This window comes from Oryza sativa, chromosome 4, assembly GCF_034140825.1.
Source record: "Oryza sativa Japonica Group chromosome 4, ASM3414082v1".
NCBI lineage: Eukaryota > Viridiplantae > Streptophyta > Magnoliopsida > Poales > Poaceae > Oryza > Oryza sativa.
Genome location: NC_089038.1, coordinates 4,410,099 through 4,422,917, shown reverse-complemented (window position 1 = coordinate 4,422,917; position 12,819 = coordinate 4,410,099). Strand labels below are relative to the sequence as shown.

The 12,819-nt window shown below is 46.5% G+C and overlaps 1 protein-coding gene across 1 annotated transcript; it reads left to right on the top strand.

Annotated features, from left to right (window-relative positions):
- Positions 1-9,354: 9,354 nt before the first annotated feature.
- Positions 9,355-11,777, top strand: LOC9267881 (uncharacterized). The gene has a single exon (XM_015779217.3). It carries the CDS (start codon positions 9,386-9,388, stop codon positions 11,642-11,644), a length of 2,259 nt encoding a protein of 752 aa, XP_015634703.3. The 5' UTR covers positions 9,355-9,385; the 3' UTR covers positions 11,645-11,777.
- Positions 11,778-12,819: the final 1,042 nt, after the last annotated feature.

The following is a 12,819-nucleotide window of genomic DNA, read 5'->3' as shown; positions in this document are numbered from 1 at the left end:
AACGTGCCAACATCTTATTTATTAAACAGAAAGGTAGAGCTGGCTTCAAGATCTCACCCATCAACCCCCCCCCACTATCAGAGGCGAAGTGTGCGCCTTCATTCTGGCAGAAATAATGAACAATAAAGAACGTTTTCACGTCAAATAGACTCATGAACTTGGCTAGATAATTTATTGTGATGTAAAAAAGATGTTTTCATAATTTCTTGTGATGTAAAAAAATATGTTTTTATGGAGTGCAATGTAATTTACTTTCATATGTGCAATATTTATGGTAGTTTACTAAATTGTCATCAAATTTGATCAACTGCGATTTATGTTGTACTATTCATCTGTTTTCTCCTTTTTTTTCCTTATTGTCAGGTTGTGGAGGTCGAGGACATTATGACTTTAATCCATTTGGTAAGTATATATGCGGTTATACGAGCAACGACCAAAATTGTGGCTTTCAAGGGATGTGAATTTGCTGTGCAAAATTGTGGCTTTTGAACTGCATATGTGAATGATGACAATTTTTTATATGGATCTGTGTTGTTGGGGATCTGTGATGTTTGAGATGGATCTGTGATGTTATATTGGGGGGTGACTGGAATATATCTGTGATATATCTGTGTTTCAGAGGGCATGGCTAGCAAATCCTGAGGCTAGCCAATATTTAGCATTTATTTTTTTCTGGAATTAACTCATCAGTGACGGGTCGGAACAAAAATCCGTCAAAGGTAACATCACATTTGACGGACTAGCAAATAAAGGCCCGTCAGAGGTAACCTACCTGTGATGGGCCTTTACTTTTGGGGCCGTCACAGGTAGATCGCCTGTGACAGCTTCTAACTACGGAGACCATCACCTCTGATGGCCTTTATTTAAAGGGCCGTCAGAGATGAGTCACCTATGACGGGTCCCAACTCGCCCTAGGCAAGCGGAGACCAACACCTCTGACGGCCTTCTAGTAACTTGCCCATCAGAGGTGGGTGTCACTTGTGACGCCCGGCCACCCGTCAAAGGTGACCGGACTCACCAGTGACCACTGATCACTGACCATGCGCGAAGCCGTCAAAGATGAGAGTTTGGGCCCGTCACACGTGACCTTGGCCAGTGTAGTAGCTAGCTAAGATAGATGAGACTGCGTATGCTATTTTGAATTTGCTTGTAGGATATTTTATTCCCAAGTTTGAAAATTTTGAAATTGAATTGTGGCTTTTGCATTTGCAAATTTATATATGGTTTAATTCTATGGTTAGAAATATTTATATTAGAATTATTGTAGCATTAAACTAGGTTTAAACATATACCGTGTAGGTTGAAATAGAATAGAAAAAAAGAAATGGGAGCTGATAAGCCGGGGTTGGAGATTTTTTATTTTTTGTCTTTAGGAAACGAGTAGCCCCTAAATAGGGGACTATAGCTGAAGATACTCGTGCATGTCTAAGAGCAAGTTTAATAGTATAGCCCACTACTGGCTCCAAATCATCTATAGCTAATGTAATAGCTAATTCATATAATAGTTGCTTACTTACTATTAATATCTGGTTCCACCTGTCATACACACATTATATCTTGAAGTCCGTGTTGCAGCTGGTTACAGATCTGTAGCCAGCTGCTCTTCTCTCTCTTCTTTTTATCTCTTTAAAATATGTTTATAGCTAGCTTATAGCCTGCTATTGTACCTGCTCTAACATGATTCAATTAATTGCACAAACTTCAAAAAAAAACTATGTACTCTCTCCGTCCCAAAATATAAGAAGTTTTAGGGTTGGATACGGTTATTAAGAAAGTAGGTAGAAGTGAGTGGTGGAGGGTTGTGATTGGATGAGTAGTGGATATAGGTGAGAAAAATGAATGGTGAAGAGTTGTGATTGGTTGGGAAGAGAATGTTGGTAGAGAAGTTATATTTTGGGACAAATCCTAAAAGCTAAAAGTTGTTATATTTTGAGATGGAGGGAGTAGAGTATTGGCTGTATTATTAGAGTCATGAACAAGATTTAAAATTTTGGTTCAAAATTTCTAAAATTTTGTTATATTTTCAAATAATGCCGTGAAAAAAATAGTACGAAAATTCCTGAAACTTTTGGGAACTTTGCTGTCATGAACGCCAAGTCCCCGCCCGTTGACCCCGGCTCCGGCCCACCGCCGCCGTAGCAAGAAGGGGAACAGCCGAACAGAGAAACGATTAGAGAGAAGCAACACGTTTGTTATCGTTCGTTCCCTTGGTCCATGGTGGCCGCCGGCGGCGAGGTATGGCTCACGAAGGTGAAGAGACCCGGCCAGTGTGGAAGAACATATGCAAATAACAAGCTCGCCTCCATCAGATCCAGCTGACGTGGGACCCACAGTTTTGACCAAACGTAAATACACTACTAAAAATACATTTTTTCAGGCCGACTAAATGGGTTTTTCCAGGCGGACAATGGAAGCATGCGAAAATAGCTCTCGGCATTAAAAAAAAATGTGCAGCCACCGCCTACTGTGGCGGCAGCTTCCCATTCTCCTCCCATTCCCCATCCAGATTCATAATCAAACCAAATCAAATTCACAAAGCATCACAAATTCACAATCAAATCAAATGCATTACAAATTAATATTCAAAATCAAAACAAAACGCCGCCGCCTCCACCTTCCTCGTCGTCACTGCTGGTAGCTGTCGCCACGACCGCCCTTCGCTCCGCCGGATCTGGGAGGAGAGAGGGGAGATGCCGTCGTGGCCCTCCCTCCCCCTCCCCCGCCGCCCTCCACCCTTCACGCCGCTGCCCTCCGCCCCGTGCCGCCAACCACCGGCCTCCCCCCTTTCCCCCCTCTGGCCAGATCTGGGTGGGAGGGAGGGAGGGGAGCCGCCGCTGGGAGAGGGATGGGACAAGGCGGTGGCAGTGGGGACAGACGGTGCTAGCGGCAGAGAGCGCGAGGAGTGGCATGGGCAGGCAAGGGCAGCAGGCTGAGAGGAGACGGGGAAAAGTGGAAGAAGAGGTTGAGGTTTCACTAACATGTGGGGCCCATGTGGGTCCCGCCCCTAACTCAGTTGCCATATCGGATAAATCGGAGTCAAGACCGCTTAAGGATTGAGTGACCTGATTTTGTAATTTGAGGGATGATATATCTCTGATTTTGTGATTGAGGGACGATTTTGTAATCCGATGACAAGACGAGGGACCTTCTGTGTACTTTTTCCAAGGAGATATAGTAAAGGGAAACTCAAGAATATTCTGTCAATCCCACGCTCCTCCTGGTGCCAGCCCAAATCTCGGAATAGTCGTTACCGCCTCCCGGAGATGCGCGCGCCGCCGTTGCCGCCGCTGCCGGCGGCGACGACCGGCTTCTCTGACCTCCAGCCGGAGCTGATGGGCGAGATCCACGGCCGCCTCAGCTTCCTCGACCACCTCGCCTTCGCGGCCGCCTCCTCCGCCGCGACACGCGACGCGTTCAAGCCGGAGCCGCCGTGGCTGGTCATCCCTGGCGACACGCCGGGCACCGCCACGGTCTTCTCGACGAGGGTCGCGCCCTCGCTCGACAGCGTGGAGGACGCGATCCACCACGAGGGCAAGTTCTTGTCCGTCACGTACACCGGCATCGTGGAGGCGTGGGAACGCGACGGTGTCTCCGGCGAGTTCACAAGCAATGTGGTGACCACAAGGATGGCTGACGGCGGTGACGACGACCACCGGAAGTACCTGGCGGCGGCGCCGGACGGGCGGCTGATGATCGTGCTCAAGAACACCAAGCGCATGAAGCAACAAAACCACTTCAAGGTGCAGGTGTTCGACGAAATGACACAACGGTGGGAAGCGGCGGAGGACATCGGCGAGCTCCCTATCCTCGTCGGCGTCAACAGCTCGCTGTGCGTGTCGACGGCGAAACACCCGGAGATCAACGCCGGATGCGTGTACTACACCGACGACGACATGTGGGAGGCCTCGATGCGGAGAGACTTCTGGTGCAGCAACAGGAAGCCGAACGTGGGGGCGTACAGCCTCAAAGACGGCAAGGCGATGAGCATCCCGGGGCTCGGAGAGCACCTCAGCTGGCCGCCGCCGGCGTGGTTCACGCCTTCCTTCCCACGATGACATTCATAGCTTCTTTTTCTTATTGGTGCTCTTCCTCCATGGTGAAAGAGTTATGCATGTACTACTACGTAGTACTATCAGACATAGTGTTTACATCTTCTAAACTCCTGAGGTAGCTATAATGTAGGAGTAATTTAGTAAAATGGTGATCAGTTTCTCTATGTTTTTTTATAACATTTTTATTCATTAGGACAATTCATAAAAAGTGGTTTCATGCGGATGGATTGATTTCAATGTTACAGTGGGCACTGGGCAATGGTCTTTAATGGGTACGACAAGAAAGTGAATGGGTAGCATTGTCTTTAGGTTCGGAGTGGAGCAGTGGAGTTCTATCACTCTAGTTCATTTTTTTCATATCGCTCCACCCCATTCCGCTCCCATTTTTATTGAATCTGTACCGTTTGGTTGGACTTTAGCTCCAGCTAAGATGGATATGGAGCTAGAGCTCTACCAATCAGGCCTAAATGCACTTTAACTCCCTTTAAACACTAGGTCCAATATGATCGGTACCCCCTAACTATAATACCACATATCTTGACCCTTCATCAACTATTAATTCAACTATCAAAATCGGTGTATTTTGACTTTGAGTGCAGTGTTAACATTTGTGTTCACAGCATCCGAGCCATCATGGAAAAGAAAAAAAATAAGGGGGGGCCCACATGTCATCCTCCCTCTCCCTCTCGTTCCTTCTCTACCTCAATCTCTCGTGTTGGCGATGACATCTAGGATGTTGCTGAGGAAGTAGCTCTCCTCATCCGCCGCATGATGTCGGTGACGACGTCATGCCACTTCTTGAGCTCCAGCACCGCTGCGAAGTAGCCGTACGGTGGCGCATTAATGACGCATCCCATGAACTTAGGAGGCCTCGCCATGTTCGGGCGTGTTGACGTGATGGGAGTGTACTTACACAAGCCAATAGCGACAACCGAACGACGTGATGCACTACATTTCTAGTGGCAAGGAGCCAAGAGACGATGGCATGCACTTGAATCGATCAGAATTGGAGATGTGATCGAGTAGACAGGTGGATTGAATTGTTTAATCATGAGAGATTGATGAGTAGATGGATGAGTGTAGTACAAGGTGCCAGTAGCAGAGACAACGATGGTGCAGTTGAAGGCGTTAGTGGAGATGATAAGGAAGGGTGTCAGGCACGGGGAGGTGTCTCCATAGTTGGGCGGCTCGCAAGCGTTGTAAATGAGCACCTCTACAGGGCCGAGTGAGAGAACCCCCCCCCCCCTCGAAGGCCTTGTGCATGGAGCGTGCGTCAGCGCAGACGACAAGGAGCACGAACACCTTGCGTTGTTGCCTCTTGGGTGATCTCCTGAGGAGATTCTGATGGTGAGATCGATCTTGCCGTTGTTGTTCTCTTGGGTGAGAGGAGGGAGGCTGCGAGGGAGAAAGAGGAGGATGAGGATGTGCTCAAAGCAGTCATGTCATTGCGATCATCATCGCTGGTTCGCACTACTGCTCCTCATCCCCACTCTGCATCATTGCGGTTTCACGCTGCCGCTCCACTTCACGGCTCCGCATTGCCGGTCTCTCATCGTTGGTCTGCGCCACCGCGCCTTGTCCCCACTCCGTGTCAGCGTACTTCATCCTTACTCTGCACCACCTCTCCTTGTCACTGCTAGGGGTGGTCGTTTGGTTTTTTTGGTTTTATCGGCTCAGTTTTATCAGTTTTGTAGAAGTTCGGTTTCCACGGAATGACAACCGAAGAGCATACAAATAAAATAAAAACCGAGGAAAAAAATACCGAACAAAATCGATTCGATTTATTCGGAGTACGGTTTTTACCGAAGAAACTAACGCTCTCGATCTCCAGTTCTCTCAGTGCGCATCACACGAAGCGAGGCATGGGCCCATGCCATGCATCCATCATGTACAGACCAGGAATGTTGTGGGCTTCACAGCCCATGTGTAAAAGAACAAAGCGCGATGGCCAAACTCCAAAAGGAGCCAGGTTCGCTCAGACCACTCATGCGAGCATGAGGACTACGGTTTATTCGGTGAGATCGGTTCGGAGCAAGTAGAAACCGAAGAATAAACTGATCACCAATCTAGATCAAAATCAAAACCACGCCACAAGCCGAACATCCAAAAAAACCGTCACTTCGGTTCGGTTCGGTAGTTGGTTTTCGGGAAATTTATGTCCACCCCTAGTCACTGCTCCTTGTCACCGCTCCTGGTTGCCACTCCGCGCCCTACCCCCTACGACCACATCGGGTTGCCACCACGGTCGTCACCTGCTGCTGTTTGTCGCCGTGCATTTCTCAACCTTGAACCGTCCTAGCTGCCACCCCCTGTTGGCTCCGAGAAAACATGGGGGAGATATAGAGAGTGGGGTAGAGAGGAAGAAGAGAGAGGGCAGTATGACATTCGGGCCTCATTTTATTTCACTATTAATTTTTTGTGTCCAGGCTGCCACATAAGGACGGACATGGTCCAAGTATACCCATTGGTCTCGTAGGCCCATCCCACGAATTTAGCATCAATGGGTAGGTGGGTCAGGCCACGATTGATCGGAGAATATGAGGTCGTTTACTATCTCCTTGACTTTTTTTCGGTAGTAGAATTATGAAAGTGTAGCAAAAGCAAATTCAGATTTCAGAACAGGAACAAAAAGCTTCAAATCAAAATTATGAAAGTCCAGGGACTTGGCTCTACTTGATGTTTGCACTAGGACATGATAGAGATCAATTCCTAACTTATCACAGGACAAGATGAATACAGCAAGAACTAGAGGGTTATAAGGAGAGAATACTCACTTCATCATTCTAGAATTGCTGAATTGGAGGAGGAGGTGAGGCGATACCCGCAAAATGAAAATAAACCGTGCAAGGAAATTCAAAATGAGATGAATTACCTGGCACGATAAACTATACCATATAAAATCTTCCAAATAAAGTACTAAACATCTCAGATCAGTAGTGCCATTTGATATAAGCCGATGCGACTCTAAAGAAGAATTAGTCTCCTCCAACCTGGCCGAGGGGTTGATGGACCCAACCCCTCGGCCCCTACCTATGACACTACATCCCTCCTTTCGAGCAGCTCACCCTCGATCCGCAGTACTAACCAGCTGAAATAACTAACTTGATCTAAGCTAGATTTATCCACCTCTTAATCCTATCCTATCACCTAACCCACTGTATTGTTCACTCGCCAAGGGTTGGGTCCATGGGCCTCGACCCCTCGGCCCCTACCTATGACAAAGAGGGGGACTTAGGTTGGAGGAGACTAATTCTGATTTATTGCTTAATTCCAACTATTACAATCCTATTCCTTACATAGAGATGGTATGACCCTAAAATAACTAACTTGATATAATCTATATTTATCTATCACTTAATCCTATCCTATCACCTAACCAGCTGCTACAGTACTGTCGGTACTGTTCACTAGCCAGGGGTTGGGTATAGATGGCCAAAAGGCCCGAGGCCCGACGGCCCGGCCCACGGCACAGCATTTTGGCCCGACCCAAGCACGGCATGGCCCGACAGGGGTCGGGCCCGTGCCGGCCCGGCCCGACCACCGGGCCGTGCCTGGGCCCCTCCACCGGTACGTTTATTTTGCACAAAAGCGAATACAAAAGTGCAAGCGAATAAATACTTTTCAGGATTGATCATCTCGAGTCGAGGATGAAAATCCCATAATAAATAAGTCTTAAGCAAACTTGCTTATTTCCTTTTATCGAACTATATTTCATTATTTTCATTCATATGATATTCTCTTTTTTAACCATATTTCATTTATATTTCATTCATATGATATTCTCCTTTTTAACTATATTTCATTCATATGATAGAATATGGGTTTAAATAAATTGTGGAGTCTTTCCCGATAAATACTTAATTTCTTTTATTCATATTTCTCCATAGATAGCAAAGGAGGTTCGCATTAGTATAAAAAAACTAAACTAATGATTATTCATGATTCCATCCATATTGGATCAATTGGCCTATAACACTTTGCAATGAAATTAGAGGAATGTTATGTTAAAACTTCCTTAAAGTGTAAACGAATTAACGAGAGAGTGCTACGGTTGCTTCATCCAATATTTTGCTTTGCTTTGTTTGCCCCTTTCCTTCGTACATGCACTGCTAAGTTGCTGCTCCTTGCATGCGCTATGCTTGCCGGTATGCTCCTACGGCATTGCAATGCCATTGTTTGCTTGCGCGCTCTCTCTCATATGAATTTACTTTTTCACATGCTTTAAACTATTTTTTTTCCTAAAATACATATCCGATTTATGATTTGATTATACTATTATATTCTTCATAATTAAATATTCATAATAAGATCTCACATGGTTATATTTTGGTACATATATATGTATGTGTTTTTTCAAAAAGTCCACTACCATTGTTTCACTACTTATAAAAATTTGTTTCATCGTTTATACAAAATAGTTTCAACTCACCTTATAAAATGTTTAAGAAGAATGCAACTTATAAAAAATACCGACTACAACAATCATAATCATTACACGAGACATTAAATATCAATGAGCGAAACATAAAAAAAAATCATAGAAGAATAACAAGCATGTATATGTTTGACAATGTTGCATGTTTTATGCTTTTTTATGCAATGAATATTGTTTTAGTGTTTCATGCCTAAGTATTTTAGTATTTTATGATGTTTCATTATTTAATTTGTGAATGTTGCATGTGATGTTCATTGAATGTTCCAGCAAATACACCATGGGTAACATTTAGTCATTTACAAAATATAATAGTGAAACATTAGAAAATACCTATTGAAACATCTAAATAATATTATCTGCAATATTCCATAAAGATCCATTGCAACAAAAAATTCAAAAATTTGCAACAAAGTGAAATGCTAATTGGAACATTCATTTCTGACACACGGAACATTTAATTTGAACCGATGAAACATATATTTATTTTTTCATTGGAATATAATTGTGTGATTTATCTTGTTTTAAAGATTTAATTGCCATGAACATAGTGGTGGTTCAATTGGATCGTAAATCGGATAAATAATTTAGGAGTAAATTCTTTTTGAAAACCAAATCTATAGTTATTTGCATGTATATGTATGCATGTAGCCATGAAGGAGTGGGAACATAAGTGTCCGATGGTAGCTATTTGTATACGACGTTCGGCGCCAAGTATTTTCCTAATATATAGGGTACACAAACTGTCTTAATGAATTAATGTGTGGTTGTTTTTTTCTTGTGCTCCCTGTATTGGATATGCTATGCGATCTCGATCTATTAGTGCAGACTTTATTAATGCGTAGTATGTCTCTCAACTCTCAACCGGAGGAGGAAGCAAAGCTAGCTTAGCCAGTGAACAATGGCAGGTGACGGATGGGTGATGGACATCATTTGGCACACGCTGTTGCTCGGCGGCGACGCCATGGGCGGCATTTGGAGCAGCTGGTCGACGGAGATCCTGCTCGGCCTCAGCTTCGTGGCGCAGCTGGTGCTCACCGTCACCGCCGGGTTCCGGTGGCGCGGCGCCGGCAGCAGGATGCGCTGCGTCATCTGGTTCTCCTACGTCAGCGCCGACTACGTGGCCACCACCGCCCTTGGCAACCTCTCCATCAGCCGCACGGCCGGCAGCCGCCGCCTCGCCGCGTTCTGGGCGCCCTTCTTCCTGCTCCACCTCGGCGGGCCCGACAGCGTCACCGCCTACGAGCTCGAGGACAACCAGCTGTCGGCGCGGCACGTGCTCGAGCTCATCCTCCGCGTCGCCGGAGCAGTGTACATCGTCTACAAGTCCACCTCCGGCAGCTGGGCCTTGATCCCGGCGTCCTGGCTGATGCTCTTCGTCGGCGTGGCCAAGTACGCCGAGAAGACGATGGCGCTCCGCCGCGCCAACCTGGCCAACGTCCGGAGAACCGTAGAGAGGGAGCGGCGGCTGCAGCGCCGCCGCAGCCGCACTACGAAGGCGAACCTCTCTTTTGCCGGCGACGATGACGAAGGTGGCCTGTTGATGAAGGCTCACACCCTGTTCCCCATCTGCAAGAACTCCATGGTGGACTCGTCGGTGGAGACGGCGTCCAACACCGACGACGCTGCTATAGTTCACGCAAAGGAAACCCTCTTCAGGGAAGAGAACTACAAGAATGTGTTCAGGGTGATGGAGATGGAGCTCTCGCTCATGTACGACTTCCTCTACACCAAGGCCGCCGTCATCCACACCTGGCACGGCTACGCCATCCGCGCCGTGTCGCCGGTGTTCACCGCCGTCTCGCTGGTCCTCGTCGAGCTCAGCAACGTCGCCGGCCACCACCGGCGATCCGACGTCGTCATCACCCGCGTCCTGCTGGTGGCCACCTTCCTCCTCGAGACGTTGTCGCTGCTCAGGGCCCTTGCCTCGTCATGGACCGGCTTCTGGCTGGACCGCGAGCTCCGACCAGTTTGGGGTTGTGGTTGGATTCGCCATGAAGTTCTATGCAGAAGCCGGTGGACCTGGTTGCGTCGTCAGGTGGCCTCCATCGGCCGTCTCGCCGGCGCCAAAGATCACCGGAGATGGTGCGGCAAGATGGGGCAACTCAGCGTGTTGCAGCTCATCATCACCGGCAGCGCCAGCGAGCAGGAGGATCGATCTTGGGACAAGGAATGTGAGACATACTCCAAGGAGAAGACCATCGTGGTCCCACAAGACGTGAAGGAGCTGTTCTTCCGGAGATTGTTGGGGCAGTTAATCGACCTGAGGAAGAGGATGAAGGCGGACACAGGTACGGAGACGGAGCTAAGGACTATGGTGGCCAACATGAGGTCGAAGAGGGGCCAGCTGACGCTGCAGAATTATGATTTGTGGAACCAACTCCGGTGGAGCCTCGGCGACGAGCTCCAGCTGGGCATCCTCACATGGCACATCGCCACGGACATCTACCTCTCCCAGTCCGTCAAAGCCATCGTCGCCGCCGTGGAAGATGATGCCGTCCTAGCTCGATGGCTGATGGGTATCAGAACGCTGTCCAACTACATGATGCACCTCCTTGCCGTGCGCCCCGACATGCTTCCGGGCCTCGTCACCCGCAAGCTGTTCGAGCTCACCTGCGACGATCTGGCCCGGGTTTGGTCCAAACATCAAACGTCGACATCGGTTGGTGCCGCCGGTGGCGACGACCTAGAGTCATCTTCTTCCTCGCCAAGAAATATCTGCCGGCTACGCGATCTGTGGCGAGTTTCTCCAAAGACGATCGAGCAACAGAACAAACTTGCTGGGATGCTTATCAAACAATGGGAATGGGACAGAAAACAAGAGTCCGGCGCCGTTGAACTAAACAAATATCTCTCGCGCGGGATCGAGCTCGCCAAGAAATTGCTCCACCTAGAGGTGTCACGTAAAGACATCGACAAGGTTCTGCAGGTGATCCTGGAGGTGTGGGTGGAAATGCTCTTCTACGCGGGCTACCGGTGCAGCAAGGAGTCGCACGCCAAGCAGCTGAGCCAGGGCGGCGAGCTCACCACCATCGTGTGGCTCATGGCAGAACACGTCGGCCTGTTCCTTGTCAACAAAACCAGCAAGGGAGCTGAAGAAGATTACTGGAACACCAGGAAAAGACGCTACAGCCGGCAGCCAGCCAGCCAGAACGTCTGATAGATGCTTCAAACTAGTAGTACTAACTTGCTTTGCCATTATTTGCTCGTACTGTCCTTGTTTGGTTGTAGCAAGCGATACTTTATGGAATTGTAAGTTTCATACCACAACAGGTATATATCAAATTATATCTTTCAAAGGTCTTATCTTTTTCTTAGGCTTATGTTTATATATACTTATTAGCTAAAATTTAAATTTTCAATCTTAAATTTAGAGCTAATTTTGAGGGGTTTTTTTCGGTCGAAGTTTATTTTTTATCATTTGCTTTTAGATCGATAAAAAAAGTTATATTCATAAATTATTTTCGTTTGTAAATAAGCTGTTTGGTTTATTCCACGAATAAGCGAAGCAATGAGGCCGAAATGTACGTGCTGCAATAGTTTCCATGCATGGGTTGTAAATAAAATCCTGCTCATAACATAAGGTAATTGCCAATTACCTGAATATTATATATCACTCGCATCCATTTTTATGTATAGTAAGCCATTTTGGCTGTCAGTTCGCGCAAAAATAGTCATGGGAATCATGGACAAAACACCATATGGTATATAATAATCATGATAGTACACTTCAAAAGGTGCCAGCTTGTCATACTTTAAAGAGAAGATTCCTCTACCGCTTCAAGAAAGAGAAACTGGATGCCCGCTACAAAACTATTGAGGTACAGAATCATATCATGCAAACATGCAAGTGTTTCACATGATCATCCAATAATAATTATTATCTAGAGTATTTTAGATCGCATACAAACGTGCTACATCATCACACACTAACAATTATTATCTAGATATCACGCAAATATGACATGATTTACGGTTTTCTTATATCTTTATAACTAAATATGCAAGCAATGTCAATCATCATATCCACATTATTTTCATATTATTTAAACATATACATCTACCATTTTATAGTGTATAATGTACATGAATTCATCCATATATCCCGCAACACAGCGTGGGGTATCAACTAGTTTAAAGGGAAACACGACCAATTTTCTCCTTTAAAGTTTCAGCTAACGGTCTTCATGTTTAACATGTTGTTCGAATGGGTCGCCTAACTTTGCCCTTTGTTTAAATGTTCGAATGGGTCGTCTAAAACGCCAACATTGGCATGTGAAGTCAACAAAAATGACCGTCCTTTCATGGTGGCAAAATTATGTATAAAAATATAGT